The following is a 23,519-nucleotide window of genomic DNA, read 5'->3' on the forward strand; positions in this document are numbered from 1 at the left end:
AAATATTGAAGCACAGACCAATCTAAACACACCACTAATGCATCTCTAATGCCAGTAAAGGCACATTTGTGTGAGTTAGTCACCTTGACTGTATGTACGTTAGGTTTACAGACAACTGTCTCCATGAAATAACGTAGGCCACAATAATAACACAGTAGTTTGTTATTACAGCCAGCTGAGCAGGAATAAACTCCTGACTCTTGACCTAGTTGACCAAAACATCCCTGTTGTGGCAGGAATAATCCGGAGTAGAGCGGCTGCAAGAACACAAAAGCTGTAATGTAAAATTGGCTTCAGGCTGCATGATCAGCAACACGTAATGCTTACATAAAGCGTATCCATGGACTGATGTCACTACTATCGGCCAAGTCAGAGCTCAGGTGGCAGCCAGTCAAACCAATCAGCCAATCACACAGAGACAGATCTGACATCCCACAGGAGGCGCAAACGTCAGTCACTTATCCCAAATTTGAGATGTGATGGTCATGATCAAAATAATAGAGAAGGGATGAAATGATCAGCTAAGAGTTGACATGAGATGGGAGTGAGAAAGCTGTGACGCAGCATAGCCTGTAAAGACGTGACAGGTAAAGAAGTTTACATGTTCTTCAGCCAAGATGTTGATGTGGATAATAGGAATTCCCACACATCCACATCCAACCAAGACAAATGATTGCATAATAGTAGAGAGGTGGAGCCTTGGTGTGATGATGAGATGAGTTCAGACCGGTGTCTTCCTGCATAGCGGCAACTACGTTTATTGTAAATATTCCAAATCTGAATAGAAGAGTTTCAGAAATGCTGTAAAACGACTGCAGTTCACGATGATAATTGTTTTTTTGCACACAGTAATAAGAACAAACCATTATCATGCAGTTATGCAACATTTAGAAGACACAGCACTAACACACACACACACACACACACACACACACACACACACACACACACACACACACACACACACACACACACACACACACAAAGGCAGTTGTGGTAGCAGCGTCAACGCCATGATTTGAAATGATCTCTGTTTCCACCCAAATAGTCCTTTAACAAACACAAATGATTTGTAAGGCCTTTGAAGGAGTGATCCATTAAGCCGAGAACACAGACAGACGGGGTCAAAGGTTCAAGCACTGCCCTGAGTGCTGTTCTGTTCGATCTACACATGACGTGACAGCAGTGCAATCGTCCACATTTCATATATTTCATATATTCCTTAACAACAAAAACAAAACAAGCTACTGTACATTACTTTCCGTGCAGCATGCGTGCTCGCTAACAGCTTGCTTTGCTGCGGCTGTGTGATTATACATGTCTATTCACATGTGAGTTGCCACGATGCATCAACTTAATTAATGTGAATGTGCTCGGTGCAGCCCGGAGTCATTCCTGCCCACGGTAAAGAGGCTGTTAGATCACTCACACACTCACACATGTGCACACAGAGAGCTGAACACACTCATACTGGAGCTATTTGGAGACATTTCCCTGCATCTGCGGGTGCACTAATCATGTTTTTGCTCCTCGTAATATCCAAGACAAATCTGTGTTCGTTCGTTGTACTTGCGGAGCCATTCCTGCCTCTTTTGTTTTCCTTTTCAGAGCAGTTTCAGTCGGGTGGCGTGCGCTGTGGGGCTGCAGCTGCTGAGCCACACACTGACTCCTGGCTGCATTCATTAGCTTCTGTGTTTCTAGGAGGGTCTGGCTTATAACCCAGCACAGGCTTTCAGCCTTCATCTGTGTCTCTCCTCCCCCTGCCCTCCATGCCAGGCTGCAGGAGTAAAGCTCAGTTAGTGTGTGTGTGTGTGTGTGTGTGTGTGTGTGAGTGTGTGTGGTCCCACCCCCAGCCTGTGGCTGCACCGGGGCACTGCTTGGGCAAAGGGACGGGCCTTTGGCTACTCAGAGGCAGTGTTTGTTTTTGCTCAAATGTGTCCTCACAGACAACAGAAATCCATCTTGATGCCAAAGTTAATGACTTATATTTTATTATATTACAATCCGAGACAAAATAATCCAGCCTATATGTTTTAAATAAGTGTTGCTGCAGGAGTGAGCTAATGTGCTCTGACCCCAAGGTGCTCCTTAAATTACTAACATCTCTAAAATAAAAAAACAAACTAAAACAATCCAAGGATGTAGCTGTGAATGTCCAGTTGTGACAAGCCTTCGACTGCACGGTTTTGTTTGCAGTCTCCGAGGCATTTTGTGAACCTTAACATTACTCGCGGTCGACTGCGGTTCCTCATGTGTCACAACAGTTTAAAGTCTGTTCTCTTGGGATGCTCGCCGAGTTACCGAAATGAAGCCTGGGTCAGTGGCGAAGGTGGAAAACCCGAAAGACGGAACATTCATTTTCAATTCTGAGACAGCAAATGTTCAGACGCCTCCTCTTCGGCTTCTCGTTACGTCTCTTCGTTTCACAACAAGCATGTCAGGGTGAACACTGCCTCTTGATCATATTCAGTAATATTTCCTATTTCTAATTGTCATGCAATCACTAGTGTCTAGTTTCTAGGTCGTGTCTCAATCTCAAGTGTTTGACTCCCACTATAAATGTTAAATAAAAGTCAGTGTGTGCTCATGCAGCCTGCCACCCAGCTTGTCTATAATAAAAAGTGATAAACTCCTGCTTCTGAATGACAGCAGCCGTGATGAATCCCCGGCGTCGGACTGTTGCTGTGACTCATACTGCGAGGATTCATCAAACCTCACATCATCTGCCAGCTTGTCTGGAGAGAAGATTCTTTCAAGCTGAACCAACAAACTTTGCACACTAGCGTCTCCAAATGGCAGCGAGACATCCCTGAAAAATATTTGAACTTCAAAACCCAGAAATGCTGTGATGTGATGTCAGTAAACTACAGTCGGCCTGTTCGTGTTTACCAGCGCCATTTGTTGCTCGACGTCACGGTACCTAAAAAAAACAAAAACAACAACAAAAAAATCGTTGTTCTGCAGATGGCTTTCGCTTTGTTGTTGAGTTTCATGTAATTGCGTCCTGTGGATGGAGTGTATTTGTATTTTGTCATGTAGTGTTGATGCTGGCCTGCATGTGTGTCTGTGAAGCTGTGCACAGTATTTGCTGTGGTTGGCGTAGCCATAGCACACGGTGCTATCCTTTTAACTCTGTTTTGGGCTCTTGAGCTGATAAGTGATCCTCACTGTTCACCAGGAACACAATACTTTGCCAACTGGTGCTGCTGATCCACTGTTAATATGGAAACATTGATTAGAGCAGCTTTAAGAGAGCATCGACGTTGGAATTGGGTTGTGTTCTTCTAATATTACACTTTTTACACGTTTGTTCACCTCTCATTGTCTGTCCGTCTCCTTTTTAAGAGGACAATATATAAAGGAAAGTTACAACATCAAGTGGTATCTTAATGGTGACTCCCAGGGGCCGCGGGGCCCTTCACGCTCTCCTTATTGAGATGTGTGTTGGCATGGTTCCCCACCGCTGGCAACCAGCGAGCTGGAGGCCCGGGGCAGGAGAAGGTGAAATGTCACGAGCAAAATGCAAATTCATCCTGACAAGCGGTGCAGAAAACATGTTCTCTTCGACTCGGGGAACCTTGATATTTTACAAAGTCAAATGAACATGTCAGCCAACACTGTAGGGCAACTATTGAGTTATTTAAAGAGGAGGTCCTAAAAGCAGGTCGGTGTTACATCACAGGCAGCAGGAACTGTTTACGTGCAGCGCGGTGGACGAGGCTCGCCTTTGTTTTTGGTCGTTATCCTGCTTCTCCAGCTTCGCTCCGTCTGTGAGCCATCACGACCCTCGGAGCGAGACGCGAGGGTGGGCCCATAGAGGAGACGCATCCCGGTTTGCATCAGTCCATCATGACATCACTGCTGCACTTTAAATCCATCAGATCCACTGTCGGACCCGGCCCCTGTGTGTTATCGGTCCCAAGCATGAGCTTCTAAACAGTGTGGCCCACAGCGTGAGCGCTGATTAGCAGCAAGACACAATTAAGTCTTAAGCACATTCAACCTCAGACTTAATTAATTTAAATAGCTTTCTAACTACAATACACTGTTAACGTGGAGATCACACTGTGAGGATGTTTAGAACGTACCGCTCTTCTTACTGTGTTGGTTGTTATGCCAATTAAGCTTAGAGAACTTCACCTATTACCATAAAACCCTCTACTGTGTTAATGTGAATCTGAGCACATTCAGTCCCAATGACTTTAGGCAACAGCAGGTTGACATTTTTATGGCTGTGTGCGAGCGGCATGAGCTCTGGAGTACTTTGGAGAACCATTCTCACTTAACTCAGTCCAGAGCTGCACTGAGAAATCAACCTGACAATAATGATGTTGTAAGGTGGAAGCCGTACATGAATTCTGTACAGAAACACTGCCGGTGTCTCTTATGTCTTAGTGAAAACATGTCCATGTTTCAGAGTTACATCTGTGATGGTATGTGGACATCAGTGCCCATAACATGGGTGACCCTCACAGTATATGTGAGGGTACCATCGACACAGAGGTGTACATTAGGATTTTACAGAGACATATTCCACAATAAAGTCAAAGTCTTTTTCCAGAGGTCAGTGGATTATTTTCAGCAGGCCTCGATCTGCATGTGCTACAACAGTATAGCATCTATTACAAGCAACTGCATTGGGTAGGGATCGCTTCACAGCTCATATGGAGAGAGTGTGGATGCTGTAACATGATACTGACAGGAGGACAGGACATACAGAGAGGAGAAGTCGGGCAGCTGACCCCCGACCCTAGAGATGATGAGCGTCCACTCACTGTCGTTCCCTGAAGAAGAACTATACAATATTTACCAAATGTAAAACATTAGTATGTGAAACATTTAAATAAGACATGAGTTCCTGTATTTCACTCAGAGGAGCTGAAGATCTGTTGGTATAGCACAGGATGTCCTGATGCTGCTCTCTGACTGACATCTGAAGTCATGCTCCCTCCTGTCTCGCAGTCTCTGAACTGTCGCTGTGCTGATGAGTAGCTCTGTTTATTAGGTCATGCCTCCTGCAGTCAGACATGAAAACAGAGAGTTGTCGGCACAAGAGCGAGTCATACTAAGCTCCACTGCAGCACTCACATACGTTAACAGAAAACCAAGGCCGCTGAGAACAAAACGGTGACTAATGGTAAAATTAAGACATCAACATTTACATCGCAGACACAACTGTTACTGTATCAGAGTAAATAGAGCTTGGAGTTGAATAAACTCCATATGTTGCATGTGGCCAACAGGGGACTGATTCAGGCTGCTACACAGCTGTGACACAGCACCAGACACTGAATGCAGCGTTTCACACAAGGACAAAAAAGTGGCACCCGTGTCTGAAAGACTAACATTGTTTTCGGTGCAACTGTCCCCAAATAGAAACTAATTGCAGCAGGAAACAGCCTATTTTTAGGCCTTTCAGCAAAGTGGCGAGGGGAGAAACCGTACAGAAAAAAGGCATGTGATGAGGGAAGATCTCTGTCACCGGGGCCATGTGCACATTTGACACAGCCAGCCGAATGTTGGCCTGATAATGTCAATATCATTTACTTCATCTCCTGTCAGCTCGACGCCCGCTCCCTGTCCCTGAAACAGGCTGAAAATGGAGAACTCCCACACTCTCGATGACAGCGCCGGAGCTGTGCAAACAAACCCCTCAGTAGTGTCAGTAATTCAGGGGTAACGGGAGTTTCTTCCCTACAATCTGCAGCATCACTGAGCCGTCTGGAATAGTTTGACATCTTAGGCAAAACGCTTTCGCTGCGAGTGACATGAAAAGATCAACAGCACTCTCGTGTCTTAGACTGTACAGTAAAGACTGGAGTGGACTTCTGCGTTTTGTCATGGGTTGAAGGTAAAAACTTGTGAGTGGGTGTAAGCAATAACCAACATAAGAGAGGAAGTAGAAACGCAAACCAGAGGTGACCGCCTCTCACTTGTAGGGTAAGTTCGAGTTAAGGTACCATGTTCCAGTTTAGTTAGTTCCTGCGGTTGAAAAGTCCTAAAATGAGCCAGGCCAACTGTTTCCGGTCTTTATGTTTAATTGGCAGCAGCTCTAGTTTCCTAGTTATTTCCTAGTTAGTCACAGGATGTAGTGCTAAGCTTCTCGTCTGACTTTTGCCAAAAAAAATAAAAAATAAAATTGGACGGGTTCAGAGAAAAACATTTCTCACCCACCAGAAAATAACTACTGTTGTGTTTCCCTTGAAAAAACTGAATCATTATGGGTGTGAAAACATGCAGTGGTTTAATGGATTCACATAAGTGTGAAAAGCTTGAGAAACCTGGGAAAAAGTTAAGGTGGAAGCGGTCCATCTGTGCGAATAGAAAGCAGGCTGGAGCTGCAAAAACAACAACAACAACAACAACAACAACAAAAGTTGATAAATGAGAAAAGAGAAGAAGAAAATAAAAAAGCTGACTCATCGTGGGCCAGAGAGACACACAGAAATGTGTCTCTACCAGCGAGACGTGTGGCTTCATGAAATCTGCCACCATGTAACCCAGCAACAGAACATGAAGCCAAGACTGAAGGCAAAAAAACAACACATCTCACTACTTCACCCTCATTCTGTCACAAATGTAAATCTGTCAGGTCCAGCTTGACACAAAGGAGGGCCACAAAAAGCCAGCCGGCTCCCAGTGTCTGCTCCCGGCTCCCCCCTCCCAGCCAAGAGAAAAGAATCGTAATCAGATGAATTCAGGGACTAATTTGTTGCTGTTAAGTTCCGCGTGGCTGCCGTCAGTAGCACAGATCCATAACTTATCGAGAGCTGATTAACACATCAGTCCGCCTGCTAAGACCGCGGAGCTGTGTGGTTGTCAGGATTAGTTAAGTGTGAATGAAAGAGCGAAGCATCCAGACATGAGAGCTGTGCGTTTACGCTCTCTCTCTCTCTCTCTTTTCTGTCAAGACAGGCTCCTGTGGTACCTCACGTTGAGCTCTAATTAATATAATTCATCATGTTTAAAGAGAAATTACAAAGTTTTACTGTACTACGAACATGCTGTAATGTGAAGGGATGTTTTTCTGTCTCTACAGTGACAAGTTGAACAAGAAACTGAATGTCATGACCTTTGCCCCCTGACTTACAATGTAACCATGATGTGTAATATCTCATGTTATATGAATATTAATCCCTCTGACATCACTCCTTCCCAGTTGCAATTTAAGACTTAGGCCCGTGTTGCTCCTTTTCAGCACCCTTGGGTTCTCAGACAGTCTGAGGGCTCCTGGTGGCGACTGTTGGCTAGCAACATTCAAAAATCTTCCCACAATCGGCTAATGACTTGTACTTTTTGCCAGAGCCGAGGAGACAAACGGAGGGGTGGGGGCTCTGCAGCTCTGCATCTCGTGCAGCCATGGCAGCATGGTAAATTGGAGCTGGCGTGATAGGTCCTGACAGCAGCACAGTCTTGGCCATGAGCACACAAACTGCCTTGCTTATGTAACCAGACCCATTGTTACTGCCCTGTCACCGCCATTAAAATTCATAGGAATCACATGAAATTATGCTCCAAATATCCGTTTGCTGCAGTGAGAGACGATACAGGAGGGAGAGCAGGGTTTGGTCAAAATCAAAAAGACAAGCGCTGAAGGAGTTAAAGTGGAAGCACAAGGCTGGAAGATTGTTGGTCTCAACCCACAGTGGGTGAGTGGACGTTCTCCAAAGAGCAGAGGAGGCTCCGTGTTAACTTCTGCAAACCACTCGACTGACAGAACACGAACATAACATACCGCTTCACACCTATGAGGCCGCGCTGACACTTTGCCACCTGTTCGTAGCGCTGATGCTGTCAAAAGATTATCACAGGAGGATTATTTATAGTCGTACATCTGTGAAGAGATCAGGCTTTGAGAGAGACACAAGACACACTTCTTTAGATCATCAGCTCACGGTCGTTTTGTCTCAGGATCTGTGTCACAAGTTACTTACGGCGTGTTAAACAGTCAAATCAAAGAACAAATTTCTCCTCTCATGCGGCTGTTCGACGCTGTTGGATGGGGATGGGAAGCTAAAAGCTAGGTGTCATTTTATTTAGATACGAGGACAAAGCCTGTTGAGAAAATAGGAGCATTTTGCATCTTCAAGCCCCTCACATTTACCTTGTAACGCTCTGTAGAATCCAGAGAGTTCGGTTACTCGAGTGTGGCTGAAAACACAGAAATAATCAGTTAATCTTAATCTAAATACCTGTGCTCTATTATAGCAGTTGAGCTGCTGGCTCGAAATCTAGTAGGAGAATGAATGAACTATGAATGACACTTACTCCTCCTCATCGTCTACTACTATCAAGGTGCCCTTGAGCAAGACACTCAACACTGATCATCTCCTGTCACACTGTTGAGAGACAGAACACGTGCTTTACTGCTGTGTCATGAACTCCAGGAGATGGAATATGTCTCAAACACCATAATGTGGCCTCTTATTAACAGTATTCAGAATAGCAATAGGTCTCTCACTCACTCACACACACACACGCTGATATAATGATGGTGTTTCCACACGGTTCAGATGGAATGATTTATTCATAATCATGATAGCATAATAAAACAATGAACATTGAAAGCACTGACAACTGAACCCCAAGGCCTCTCACACAGCATGCACCACCCCGACCCCAGCGGTCACAGAGACACTGAGCATTCCTAACACCAGGACGTTCCTGGCTTCTGAAAGTCCTTTTCGTTTTCTCTGCCACAGTCAGTTTTATCCTTGTTCTTTTTTTTTTTTTCTTTTTTAAATCCTTTAAATATATTTTGATATAAAAACAAGCCCACGTATGATGACTCGACCATGTTTGTGAACTACTTCTCCTCCTGTTACTGTCCTGCCCCCCCACCCCAACTGGTCCTCTGAGCTGTCTTGGTTGGAGGATAAACGTGATGCTGGCTCCCAAATTCACTCTCTTCCTGTTAATGCTCTCTTAAAAAAAAATAAAAACAAAAACAACAAAAATCCAGCCTGACGAGGAGATGTTGGAGGCGGAGGAGACAGCGTTAAAAAAACGGTTTAGTAACCTCCCTGAAAGAAAAAAAAAAAGAAAGTAAAAGGAAAAAGAATAAAAAAAGGAAACAATAAAAAAGATTTCTTTAAAAAAAGTAATAAAAAAAACTCAAACCACAATAGTCCAATTGAAAAGAAGTGCTGGAGGGAAGTCTGGAGCTCTGTAGACTGGAGGCACTTTGGCACAGAGCGAAGGCCCCACACCTGACACCATGCCGAGGGGAGGGAGGGATCGAAGAAGAGAAGGATGGAATGACAGAGATCTGGGCTAAAAAGCATGCAGAGCCACACGGCGATACAGAATCCAGGAATGATGAGGGGACTGGGGGGAGCACCTGACAAACATGGAGGAAAAGGCCAGCCTCCCCTCCAGTTAATGCCATGTTCAGGAGAGGAGGAGGGGGGATGGAAAATGTAAGAAAGAGAGGGAATATGTAGGAAGAAGAGAAACTTGGACCAAGAGAGGAGAGAGCGAGTGAGCAGTGGCAGGTCTAGAAGGAGGAAAGAGCAGTGGCCCGTCGAAAGAGGAGGGAAAACTGGCAAAAAGCTATACAACACAAACAGGAAGCCGTCCTTTGTGTGGGAGCAGAGGACGTCTGGTGGTGGACGTCTGGAGGTTGGGGGAGGGGGCACAGTTATGGCAGTCCCATGGGTCAACAGACTGGGCAGACAGGAGGAAGGGGCTATGGTCCCTCTTTTTTATTTCCTCCTCCTTCCACTTTGCAGCTGTGCTGGGCTGCGTCTCGCCCCCGCCTCCTCTCCCTCCTACGCCCCCTCCCCCCTCATGCCTCCTCTTCACAGGTAGAGCTCCTTGGCTCTGATATGCTGCAGCTTCTCCCTCAACATACGGAAGGAGGGCCGCATCACTGGGTCCAGGGTCCAGCACTGCTTCATTAGGTCGTACACCACCGGCGGGCAGCCGTCGGGGGCGTCCATCTTGTACCCCTTCTCCACCCGGGGCACCACCTCCTTCAACGGCTGCGGGACAGAGACAGCGATGTTAATGTGAGATTCAGCTGATGCACCTGACTGACTCAACTCCAGCACAAAATTCCAGGCAGAGGTAATAAATATGTTAATGTAACACGGAAAACTAAATTCATAATTTACAGTGCAAATAGAGGCATTTTCATCACCTGCTCCAGCGGTGAAATGCCAAAAATCTAATTATTCTGAGGTCAACACTGAAGGTGCAGAACATTTGATTAATCTTGTAGAAAATAAAAAATAAATAAATATAAATATCTTGATCTCAGCAATGAAGCCTGCCACCTGCTGGCATACATCAGACCTGATTGATTCACAGAGACTTACAATTCTAGGGTAAGGCACGCGCCCAAACGAGTAGATCTCCCAGAGGAGGATTCCGTAACTCCAGACGTCCGACTTGGTGGAAAACCTCTGTTGGAAGAGCCCACATTTCAAACATTAGACAAAAGATCATTGTGCAGCTTCTATGCATCCAAACCAGGTTTTAGGTTGTTTTTATTGATAGTTCAGACATTGGAGTAAAGAAATGTGAGGACATTTGATTTATTAATATCCTTTATTAATATTTATTTATATCATTTTATTGGTGTGCATATTATAATGTCAATCTCACTCTGACAGCTGTCTGACTCCTGTCTGCAGACGTCTGTCAGGTAGAAAATCCTGTTACACCCGACACTGCAGCAGTACACACCCTCAATATTCTGTTTCCCATCTCTTACAGTCACGTTCCCTTGACTACCCCACACTGTTAGTAAGGTGTTTTCAGCATCTTTCTTCTTTATTTCTGTTGCAGTATAACAATGACAAGTTGCTGACAGCTGCATCTTTTCTAATTGTTGTGGGTCCCCCAGTACAATTACTCACAAAGCAAAACTGTATTATTTGTCTGTTGATTCCACTCCACTGAGCTCCACAGAGAGAAATTGCTCCTTTACTCAGAGGAACTAGTAGCCTTAAATAACAATGTAGGTGCACTGGTTGTGCATCAGAAACCCCCTTTATGTAACTTATATCTGTGTTTTCTGCACCTCGTGTAGTTTATGTGTCGTCAGAAAACGTTTACAAATGTTATAAAAATAATCTTAGGTGTTACCAAGCTCTGCTACCTGTCCACCTCTTGTCCTCTCTCACCTTCTCTCTTAGTGCTTCAGGGGAGGTCCATTTGACAGGCAGCTTGGCAGTGTCCTGTATAGAGGAGGCCTCCTTAGTGAGGCCGAAATCGCTGACCTTGGCGATGTTGTCATCGGACACTAGCACGTTACGAGCTGCTAGATCTCGGTGCACAAAGTTGTTAGCCTCCAGGTACTCCATGGCTTCACACACGTCACTAGCATGAGAGATGATGGATGAAGACTGAGATCATTTGACCTTTATAATGATATCATCATTTTGAAGTTAAGCATTCCAAAAAACAGAAGAACACAACAAGCTGAATCAGAGAATACTAGACAATACTTCACACAGCTCACGCTGGAAATGAATCATGAAGGACCTCATGTAGACGCATTCATTTATGCCCACTAATCTGAGTGCAATGGTTTCTGGTTTACAGCATCAGCTAAATGACTGTTAAATTAAAAATTTATGAGGACTTTAAAGCACTTGACTTGCAGATAAAGACGCCATTTATCAAGGCAAACAAGCTGTGTTATGGTTGCTTGTGAAAACAATGGCTCTTTTATGTTTCCAGTCAAGTGAGTGACGCTGTTCTTTTGAAATTCAACTCAAACCCTGACAAGTACAGAGCAGCAGTTCAGCCTAGACCCGGAGCTGTGCTGAATAAACATCTGACATTTGTACAAATCTAACAGGTACTTGAACGCTGATGATGAACAGGACTCACAGTGAGAACTTGAGTAAGCAATCTCCACCGAGCACGGTCCGTCCACGAGAGCGTAAGTAGTCCACTAGGCTGCCCTGTGAAATAGTTCACATTATTATTACACCACAGTTTTATTATGGTTTCATCCTTTTGAGTTCTTATTAAATAGGTATTTAGACTGTTGTCATTTTATATTTATTTATAAGGCTTGTGAAAGATGTTTTAGGCATTTTCTATTAAAGGGAACTACAAAAACGTGTGCTGCTGACCTTGGCCATGTACTCTGTCACGATGTAGAGACTGCCCCTCTCCTCAACAATTACCCCTAGCAACTGCACCAGGTTGTTGTGTCTCAGTTGCCTGTAAAAAAAAAAAGAAAGGGAAAAAATGAATACAACATTTCAAATACTCTGAAGAATGTATAAGACAAATGAACAAAAAACCATCATTTTCATTGGGAGTGTTAAGGAAAGAGTTGGAGGATCTTACGTCATGACGGAGGCCTCTGCGACGAACGCCTGCGCTGTGGCATCATTTTTGATGCACTTGACCGCCACCTTGGTCCCTCTGTAGTCTCCTACCATAACGTCTGACAAGGACACAGACAGAATCAGGTTTTAGTACAATAACCTTGGTCTCCATTACCATGGCTCCATCATTGCTGTCATGAAGTAAGAAAATAAATGAAACTGATTTGCACACCTCCAAACTCTCCTTTGCCAATGGTCTGAAGGAGTTTTAGCTCCTTTCTGTTCAAGGCCCAGCCACCTACAAAGTAAGGACAGATAACCATAAACAGAGCTCACAGTCAGAGAAGCAAATCATCATGTCGTGGTCTGTTATTGTTACTCAACAACTTTGAGGGAAAAACAACTAAGATTTATTAATATGACTTTAGAAGTAAATAACCACAACTACTAAACTACTCAGCAAATAAGTTATATTTAGAAGCAAGTTATACATTCAAAGTAGAGTAAAAATTTCTCTGGTTTTCAATGATAGATTCTTCATCATTTCTCACCTTCCTAATGTAAGAATTAGCCAGCTCAGATGGGCACATAAAGAGCATAGGACAAAAACAGTGGAGAAGAAAGACTCAGTTTGACCTTGAGGGCTGGTGAAGCCCAGCAGTTGTCCCCAGACACACAAAGATTAATTACCCTCTGTTGATTAATGCTATTAGGACTGGGATGATAATGGAGTCTTGTAGGACACTGCATGTTTTGTCTGCATATTGTGTGTACATACATCCTGCAATCCACTTCATGTTTCTGAGGACAGTGTGTCAGTCCATACATAAAAGCACAATAATGTCCCTGTGTGCATTGGTGCCAGTGTCTCTAATGAGCTTAGAGTGTCCTTACTCCTGGAGAACTCGTCTTGTGCTGCCACTGTTCCTTCCATCAACTTCGGTTTAATCAGCCTGGTACAAAGGCCGTCTGCGTCTTTGGTGTAATGCTGGGGACAGAGGAACAGACAAATTACATCAAATGCAAATATTTGGGGAAAAAAGGGAAAAGTCAGTATGTAAGTGGCAAGAATGTGGAAAGTGGAAACAATGAAAATACATGTTTTCATATTTTGTTAAAGAAAAGGATTACATCACTTTGTCTAAATCTGTAGGCATCTAATGTATGGAAATTTCCACTCTACCATCGTAGACCTACTTGAGTGATGTGAAGCTGCTATTCACAAATTCATTCTGACTGGAGAGTCTCTATCCAAGCTTTTAATATGTAAAATGATGTTACCAGAGGTACTTCACAGGACAACATACAATAAGCAATAAAAAGAAGGTTTTATTGCTACTTGTCTTCACTTTAACTCTGTGCTCAGAGTTAATGTGAGCACGTCCCTCTACTTCTGGGTGTTTGTAAAATTAAGGGCGCCTCCACCAAAGAGACACAACATAACAGGCTGAAATTTAGACAGTAGACCAGGGTTAGCCACTGGACCCCAGAAATACAAACACAAACACAAACACTAGCCAAAACCAAACAAACAACAACAAAACAACAACAACAAAAAACAAACAAACAAATCTTTACTTGCTAAACCAATACCTGCCAATTTCAGATTAGACATTAACAATAAATATGCAGATGTTGATGTTTTGGAAATATTCTAATACAATATGAGAAAAAAATCACCTACTACAAGTGTAAAAGACAGAAGTAGAAGAAACCATGTGAGACATAGAATGAATTAATTCCTTCCTTCAGACAGCTGAGGTGATATGTATTAACATATTCTGTGTGTAATCACTAAATTAATAGAACAGCTAAAAGAAGAAGCTCCCTGACCAACAAAATCAGTGCTATACAATTGTCACGTGGTGTATAGACCACAAGTACAAGTTACAATTTTAACCACCAGGGGGCAGCATGGTGAAACAGAGGGCAGCTCATTTTAGTCTAAACAGCACTGAAAGTACAGTAACAACAAATACACAAACTTAGATTTTCTTCGGCATAATTCATTGTCATTTGTCAATAACTGTGCACTGTTTCTACATAATCCGCATCTGGATGCTGCATAATTAATACTATGTCTTTAACACATAGAATTACTTAAATACAGTGTTTTAATGCATGAAAATGTATTTTTAGTACACAATGGTACTGGATAAATCAAGATCTCACCATATATAATTAACAGACAAGGGTGTAATCACTGGGTAAAAATACACAATGGGAATTATAGCTGACAATACATTCACTATACTGTTACACCCTTTTAATCCCATATAAAGCCATCTTTCTAACCACTTCACCAGTATCACTAGATCACTAGATGTGAACAACATACACATCATCATCATTGTGGGTGTGGTGACTGATAAGAAGGAGGCCTGGACCTGTCACTTTACATTTATGCATATACTGTGTATATCTATATTTAGATCTAGAGTATGTGAAGTCTGCTGCAACAGGCCAATAAGAGCAGGGCAGGCAGAGCAGGGGAATAGTCAGCAAGCCGGAAAAACACACAAGAATGTGTGGAATGCTCTCATGGTCTATTACAGAGAGAGAGAGGGAGAGAGAGAGGACACTGGGGAGTGCAGACAGGACAGAACGACTAGAGGAGGGAAAGCAATGTAAAGACTGACATGGATAACTAAGAGACAATATTCCAGGTAACAACGAGACAGGGGGAGAAAGAGAAGGAGGAAGTGGAGGCAGGACCGAGCCCGAAGGGTGTGAGCATGAGAGAGATAAAGAGAGAGATAGAGAGAGATTGTGGGTGGCTGATAACCAGAATGCACCAGGGATGTAGATGGTCTTCATGCCAGCTGGCACATTCCTGTTGTCCACTTTCAATGTCCCGCAAGGCAAAGAGATGACGCACAATTAAAAGTGTGATAGCCGCCAATCCAGCTCTTCTCTTTTATCTGAGAGGATGAAAGCCCCCCCAGTCCTTTCGCTGTCTCTCTTCTTCCCCGCTGCTATCATGACTCCTGTCTTTCCCTCTTCATCTAGAACTTGCTTTCAGATAACAGGCAGGGAATGAGAGGATGAGACTGCTTTTTGAAGAACATCAATGTGCTGTCTAGTTGGATTTTTAGGGAACTTTCCTGGGGACACTGAATTTGTTTGTGCGTTTGTGTTATGTAATGGGTTAATGGAAGTCTTCAGGTGAACAGCAAGATAATCAGAAATGCCACCCTAGCCTCCATGCCAAGGACTAATTTAGCCACTAACTACAATATAAGAAGCTCTGTGTAATAGAGCAGCCTGACAACACACAACCTACATTTCACTGACTTTCAGGAGAGAGGAAGTATCTATTGGAACATGAAAACACAGTGACATTTACAGACAGAGTGTCAGTGGTCAAAGCTTTTCTTACAAACAACACTCTTAACAGCCCCCCCTCTGTGGTTCAGCAGAACACGTTGTGCCTCACAGTTCCTACTGTTATTAAGTGTAGAGACCCACCAACCAATTGGTGCTGGTAATGATGGCCAATTATCCTTTACAGCTGCTACACAGAAAGCCAAGAGTATTATGGGTATCAAGGGTATTATGTAAAGAAAAAATAGGAGCTTAGATGACAGCTATGTTCTCTACTGTCTCCCACCTCCACCAGCTGCATGAGGTTCTCAAAGTACTCCTCCTCGTCGATGGTGAGCTTGCCGTTGTGGTAGATGATGCGATAGTGCTCCACCTTGCCGTCGCAGCTGACGCACAGGGTATAATCACCGGGATAGTTGGTGCTCTCCCTCACCAGGAACAAACCCGTCTCTGGAGGGTAAAGCAGCCGCTCGGCCTGCTCCCGAGTTATCTTCCCATGAAACCAACTTCAGGGAGGGAAGAGAGGCAGAAAATAAAGGTTAGGAAGGGTAAAAGAGAAGTAAACTGATGAGAAGGTGTGTGAGATCAAAAGAAAAGAAAGTAAGACATTTTTGGGAATTGTCTGAGATTGAAAAAGTATAAAATGTTCATGGCCACACAGGTTAATGGACAATAATAGAGTAGTAGAGACCAATTTGATTCATGTATGACAACAGAGAATATCATCTCCTCCCTTTTACAGTTCATACAACATATCAGTTTTCAATTTCACTGCCGCACAGAAGGATCCACTTCCACGTATCACGACCCACAGCCTCCTTCTGAAAAGAGAAGTGAAAAACAACTGTGGGGCGGTAATAGGAAGCCGGTAGCAGCACTTCCAGTCTGTTCAGCTTGAGCAGTACAGAGGCAGGGCCCTGTCTCGTCTTGTGGAGTCACTGAGAAAGTACCTGAACCCAATCAACAGGAAACATGGCACACACACACACACACACACACACACACACACACACACACACACACACACACACACACACACACACACACACACACACACACACACACACACACACACACACACACACACACAAAGCCAAGGGGACGAGTCAGTGCAGCCAGCACTGCAATAACAGGAAAATGTAAAAATGGCTCTGATTAAATGGTGGATAGGACAGGACCATCTCACCTACTTCTGACTCAGAGAGACCAAGAGATGAGCAGACTATTTAACACACACAGTTAGGTAATCAGAGGAAAAAATTATGCTCTGCTAAGATAAAAAGATAAAATGCTAAAATGCTAGTTTTAACTGAGAACAAATAAACCTCCTGATTTAGTAGCTGTTGCCTCAGCAGCACTACATGGTCTTATGGATATATGTATAGACTAATAACAATGGATTATTCTCTCCAACTATTGCCCCATGGCATTTATCACTAACATGAGGTTACTTAACTTATAAAATACAGTAATTCTATAACACAACCTGAGTCATCATTGTAAGGATTCAGAATTTTGATATTTCTTCATTTTTGCTTCAATAGAGTTGTGGTCCAATAGAGCTCAAACACATCACCATCTCAACAACCTCAACCACAATACAACACACCATAGTCCATCGATTTATGTCACTCCTTGTGTGAAAGGTCGTTTTAGCAGCAAATAGTTGCAGCCCACAGGGTCTCTCTATCCGTCTTGGCTGGTGAATGGGTGGTAATCAACATTTATAATTGATTTAGCCCATTTTCCCGTGGCTGCCCCGTCACTCCCTCCTCCTCTTCGTACTCGGCCTGCTCAGACAGCAGAGGCCCTTGTGGTAAAGCAGCTTAATACGGGTTGAGTTGATTAGATCAGCGCAGGCAGCTTCTCCGGTGGACAGCAGCTCCTTAACTCCCACTAATCCGAGTGCAGGCGCCAAGCGTGGAAGTCACAGAGAGACCCATAGTCCCTTGGTGGACACACACTAGTAGTTCTGTCTGCAGCAATTAACTGCAGTTTTCACAAATTACATTATGCCGAAATAAAAGAATGAAATTTGGTAAACAACTTGGTGGAGACAACAGGAAAGAGGAAAGTCAGACAGCATGGTTGGAGACTCCAGATTTCTTTAAGAAAGGTGCTGTAATTTGGAGCAGATGTTTGCCACATGGGGGCAAAAGAGAAAGAAGGCTGAGAAAGGCCAGGGAAGGAGGCGAGGACCATCTCTGCTGCCGACTATAAAGCCATCCGGGTGAGTATGGGGACAGAAGACCACAGCTGAACTCTTATGCAATGCAAAAGAGAGGGAGAGGTCTTCCCCAAGACATCTGTTTGTGATTCATAACGGAGTCAGTAAATCCATGTGGGTCATAACTAATGGCTCCAGAGGAAAGACTTCTGATGGCTTGGGTTAGCAAACAAACAAAAAACACTTAACCATGAGTGATCTCAAAGGCAGCGGTTTGGGCGTCTATTCATTCCTTTAAGTGAAAGTAAGAATAATGACAGCAGTTGGTTTGTTCAACCAACGCTATGAAGCTGTAGTTAACACTGGAGGCAGTTAACTCATGCTGTGTTTGTTTGCAAAACCCTCGCTAGCTAAACTAACGATACCACTGGGCCTCTTAAGAGTCTACACACAACAAGGAGACCTGCTAAACATGTTAAACATGGTGTGGACAGGCGGTATGAGTGTTGGCAAGTGGAGGGGTGGAGGTCAAAGCTTTCAGCAAAAGTTGACAACATGAGACAAATGGGTCAAAAAGTCAATTTAAAGGTTTCCTGAAAGCACTATGTTACAATGTCATAGCACTGACTATTGTGAGCTCTGTATGCGATGCTGGAAAGAAGGCCATGGTTATAACTGTAGACCTTTGGCCAAACAGTTGGGTTTCTCCTTTGTCTCCCTTTTGGTACTTACGGCATAAGACTGAGTTTCCCTCCTGACTTGACTCCTTCCCTTTTCTGGACATAGTTAGCGGGGATGGTGCCCTCTCTGCCCACAGTATTTCTTGCTCTGTACCAGTTGGGATCCTGAAACAACCGAAAACAAGACAACAGAATCTTAATACTGGCATTACAATAAAGTTCCTCTGTAGGTGATAAGCATTCTTTGCCCTCATATCCTCTCTTTAAATACACTCAAAACATACATTAATTTTAGGATTATCTGTTTAATGTAAGTAATACCACCATACATCTGTTAATACTTGTGTTGGTGTCAGCTATAACAACTAAATAAAGAATAAGCTGTTTGAGAAAAAGCAGCTTGAGGGCTTACTTAGTATAATGTGCATTATTTGGAGTTGTGTGCTGAGCTGCCTGCTTTCTTACCCTGGTGACTCCGATGATGGTCAGTACATCTCCTTTACAGAAGGGCAGGTCCTGTTCGTTGGCAGTCTGGAAGTTGTACTTGGCTACACACTCTGTGCCAGTCGACCATGGTGCCTTCATTAAAAAGGACAGAGAGGAACCAGCGTTAATCACGTCAGCTTTTAATGGATATTCAAAAAGGTCTAAATGCATCTAAGAGATTTCCACACATGAAGTACCACAATTTGCTCAAGAACATATGGGGGTGGGGGTTGGGGGGGGTGGGGGAGGGCATGATTAATATCTCAAACATCAAACTGAATGTAAGAACAGAAGGTGTGGTGTAAATTCCAAGCAATAATTTATTTCTGTGTTGTTGTGAATGCTAACCCCACCCACATTAAAGTCTGTGATTAACACACCACAAGGTGGTGAGTCTTGAAAAAGGTTTGAGAAAAATGCTATGACCTGCAAAGATGAGTAACAACAGAGCCATTGAAGTAGGCTAAAGTTTTCATGTTGCCTGGCAAACCTTCTAAACTGTACCGCTACTGTATTTCCTTCCATCTTCTCCTTTTAAACATTTTGCCTGGGTAAACTTTGCTTATTCACGGTTCATAGCTAAATACAATAAAAATAAAAGTAAGCGTATCTCTCTTTTGCTAGATGTTTGTGATTCTGTCTAATACTACGACTGAAATCAATATAGTACTTCAAGTTTTAACTGAATATATTTCAAAGTAAGGATACTTAATCACCAAAATACATTAATTTACACAAGAGCAATAATGTGAGATGGCAGATACTTAGACTTGCAAAGCTAGTTTGCATTAGCAGGAATTAAACTGTCCTGCCTCCGATCCTCTTTTTTCCATCACAATTGAGTTTACAGGATGTCTTATTTAGTTTTGTAGAATAGTAATGTGAATTACTATTCATTACAATGGATAATTTCCATTTTTTAGAGAACAGCCCCTGTGAGTTGGCTAGTTTTAGCTTTAAAGATTTAGTTATAGCTGAGCTTAAGCAGTGCCATGTCACCAGCTAGCCATGGTATTTTGTTACAGCAGACGGTCGGAGACAAAGCATGGGTTAAGTATACAAAATAAAAAAGTGAATTTTTTTGAATGACGCAGAAGCACTAAACAACTGTATAAACAACTGCCTGAAACGTGGAACAAGCCTTTGGCTTATGTTTCACATCTGTTAATATCATCACCCCCAAAAGAGATTAAACAGGTAATAGAAATTAATACATGTCATAATAGCTTACAATGACCATAGATGGAATGCAATTCATACTGGTTTGTTACTTTAAAACAGAATTCTGCTGAACTTTTAACTCAACAGAGGGTTTATCAGACAAAAAAAAAAAAGAAAAAAAGAAAAATACTGTCTAAAATATAATTGTAAATGACCACAAAACCATTGCATCTATTCAGTTTGCACTGTTAGATTGAGTGCTGTGATCGTCAATACAGCAAAACAGAGAGAATGAGATGAAATGAGAAAACCAGGGAACAAAGCAGCAGGTGTGAGTGAGCGAGTTAAGGTCTTTGTACAAGCTGCTTTATTCCTGAAAACACCCAGTACAGCTGAATGTGTCTGATGCAGTCCCAGTCACTATTGCATATTGAGTTTGGACTACTCCTGACAACTGTGCGTAAAAGCTATGTGGATACAAAGAAACCTTGCTTGTCCACAGTTGTTCATTTCTGTACGGCCACTTGAACTGAGGAACTTATTTATGAAAACTGGTTTTGCATGTACTGTTGGAGAAATGTGTAACCTTGTACAAGAAATAAAGCTACTCATGGACAAAATTGTTGGTACCCTTCCATTAAAGAAACAAAAACCCACAAAGGTCAATGACATACCTTGAAACTGACTGAAGTAATAATAAATAAAAAATTACTAAAAAATTAACTCAGAATCAGACATAGCTTTTGAGTTTTGTTTCAACAGAAGTTAAAAAAAACAAAACAAAAAAAAAAACTAATGAAACAGGCCTGGACAAAACTGATAGTACCCTGATCTTACTATTTTGTTGCACAATCTTTTGAAGCAATCTACAATCAAACGATGTCTGTAACTGTCAATAAGACTTCTGCATCTGTCGACAGGTATTTTTGCCCACTACTCATGAGCAAACTGCTCCAGCTGACTCAGGTTTGAGGGGTTCCTCCTCCAGAGTGCATGTTTCAGCTCCTTTCAAATATGTTCAATGTGATTTAGATCAGAACTCATAGAAGGCCACTTAAAAATAGTCCAGTGATTTGTTCTTAGCCATGTTTTTAGCTGTGTTTTGGACTTTACTAATCTCTATAGAAGTTGTTCTGGGTTCTTTAGTTGCCATTTGTATTTTCTGTCTCTTCAATTTGTCATCAATATTTCTCTTATGGTCATGTCCTGGGTTGTTGGCTGCAGTCCCATGAACCTTAAACTTCTGAATAATATGTGCAACTGTAGTCACAGGAACATCAAGATGGTCTTACAGCCTTTACCTTTAACATGTTTGTCTATCATTTTTATTTCTAATCTCCTGAGACAACTCTGTCCTTAGCTTTCTGTGGTTCATATTGAGTGTGGTACACACCATAAACAGCACAGTGACCACTTTTTACCATTTAAATAGGCAGACTAACTGATTACAAGTGTGAAGAAACCTGTGAAGCTAGTTACAGGACACACTTTAGTTTACCATGTTCCTTGGTCAAATTATTTTACATCTTTTCTAGGGGTACCATCATTTTTGTCCAGGCCTGTTTCATTAGTTTGGTTTTTTTTAAAGTTCTGTTGAACCACAACTCATAAACAATATCTGATTTTTGTGAGTTAATTTTTTGTAGTAAATTTTTATTTATTATTACTTTTGTTAGTTTCTTTCTTTAACGGAAGGGTACCAACAATTTTGTCCACTTGTGTAAGTCTAGTTTACCTTTGGAGTGAAATACAAGTCACTCTGTGGTCTGCTGACGGAGGCACTATCGGCTATTAAATCTTTGACCTCTTGGTTGGTTTGGTTGTGGGTTGCTTATATTGCCAGTAGGTCACAGCCCTGCTACTCAAAATGTCTGGAGTCAAGATTTCCCCTGGCGTTATGACATCCTTGCAGAAACCTACTATTTAACTTTAGTGACACACTGCCATCACTGAGAAGCCAGGGCAACACTGAAATCTGTAACTCATTTATGTTGCCATAATCCACATTTATAGCAGGGTCTGAGACTTAAACATCCTGTAACACCTGGATATTGCCTTTGGCATTACAACATAATCAATTACTTGCAACTCTGATTCACTGGCAAAAATCATAACGACAACTTCAGAAAGTTAGTAAGACTCAAGACATGAGAAGAATACATCTAGTGCTTGCATCACAGCCTGAGACATTCAAGAAAATACTAAAATCTTTTATCTTATTTTGCACAAGATTCAAAGTGTTTTGCTTGTCTCTCTGAATTCTCGAAAAGGTGATGTTTTTAAAGACTGCCTGACTGTAGTGAAGCTCTGTGGCATGACAGATGAAAACAACCTGGATCAATAAAGACATGTGAAGGCACAGGATGTAGGACAGAAAGTAATCCCACTCAATGGCTTTAGTTAAACCACTGTGACAGCCTGGTAATGTGAAACCACCAAAAGTGAGCTGAGCACTTTGATGGATGTGTGCACACCAGCTATGAAAACTAAGAAGGTGCTACTGATACAGGTTCATTTCAGAACCTCAGTGCGTTACATAGGTTCTGTTGTGTGTGGCACAACAAAGTTGGCTAGTTTAAAAGGTAGCAATATAAGTTTAAGTTTATATAAGTTTAACATACTGTTGAGTTAACAAATTAACAGAGTTAGCAAGTGTTAATACTTCTATCATCCATGGGGGAAGCACTGCAATGCATTGGATATGTTATCCTGTCAGCGTGACTTCATGTAAGTGGAAGATTCAAAGTGAAACTCACAGCTAAATGCTAATTACCAGGCTTCAGTGTGGGAAATGTTTACAGGCTTAAAATATTGACATCACTAAGCATTTTCATTCTTGACGTTGCAATCAGCAGTTTTACAGAAAAAAACCCTGTGACTGCATGTTACAGAAAGCACTAAAACATAAAAAAGACCTTAAACAAAGAAGATCATCTAAACTGTTTTGAGGACTATGATTGAAGCAAGCTGTACAAGCATTTATATCTGATGTTTAAGCTTAACACTTCAGTGACATGTGACAGTAAACTGCATAAATCCCTTCACAGTCAACATTATAACAACTGACAGTCAAAATAAATGTGAAAGCCACTGGACTCAGACAACATGGCTGTCACTTACTGGTAGTAAGGTGCTAATAAATTAACTAGACAGAAGCCCATTTAGAGAGTCAGAAACATATGTTTGTCATTCATATCTTACATCCTATATATTACGAGGAGCTGTATAACCTCTTTCCGCTGGTCTAGCTGCTAAGAAGCCAGAAGTAGCTTGTGTCAAATGCAAATACAAGTACAAATACAGTGCATCCATAACGTACTTACAATACTTTACAATACTTAACTTTTACCACACTTTGTTATGTCACAGCTTTATTCCAAAATGGATTAAATTCATTATTTTCCTAAAAGA

General features: G+C 42.3%; 1 protein-coding gene across 2 annotated transcripts in view; it reads right to left on the bottom strand.

Moving 5' to 3' along the window:
- Window positions 1-8,508: 8,508 nt before the first annotated feature.
- LOC113174462 (tyrosine-protein kinase CSK) overlaps window positions 8,509-23,519 on the bottom strand; it is a 37,711-nt gene continuing 22,700 nt past the window's right edge. The window contains exons 3-13 of one of the 2 annotated variants that reach the window (XM_026378500.1): window positions 18,927-19,040; window positions 18,514-18,626; window positions 15,901-16,120; window positions 13,185-13,278; window positions 12,523-12,588; window positions 12,310-12,409; window positions 12,090-12,180; window positions 11,842-11,915; window positions 11,130-11,325; window positions 10,320-10,406; window positions 8,509-9,983 (exon numbers count right to left, since the gene is read on the bottom strand). In XM_026378500.1, the coding sequence (XP_026234285.1) occupies window positions 9,801-9,983; window positions 10,320-10,406; window positions 11,130-11,325; window positions 11,842-11,915; window positions 12,090-12,180; window positions 12,310-12,409; window positions 12,523-12,588; window positions 13,185-13,278; window positions 15,901-16,120; window positions 18,514-18,626; window positions 18,927-19,040 (1,338 nt within the window). In that variant the 3' untranslated portion in view covers window positions 8,509-9,800. Of the gene's footprint in view, window positions 9,984-10,319; window positions 10,407-11,129; window positions 11,326-11,841; window positions 11,916-12,089; window positions 12,181-12,309; window positions 12,410-12,522; window positions 12,589-13,184; window positions 13,279-15,900; window positions 16,121-18,513; window positions 18,627-18,926; window positions 19,047-23,519 lie in introns of those variants that run through there. The other variant, XM_026378502.1, reaches the window with a different exon arrangement.

Source organism: Anabas testudineus, chromosome 3 (genome assembly GCF_900324465.2).
Source record: "Anabas testudineus chromosome 3, fAnaTes1.2, whole genome shotgun sequence".
Lineage (NCBI taxonomy): Eukaryota > Metazoa > Chordata > Actinopteri > Anabantiformes > Anabantidae > Anabas > Anabas testudineus.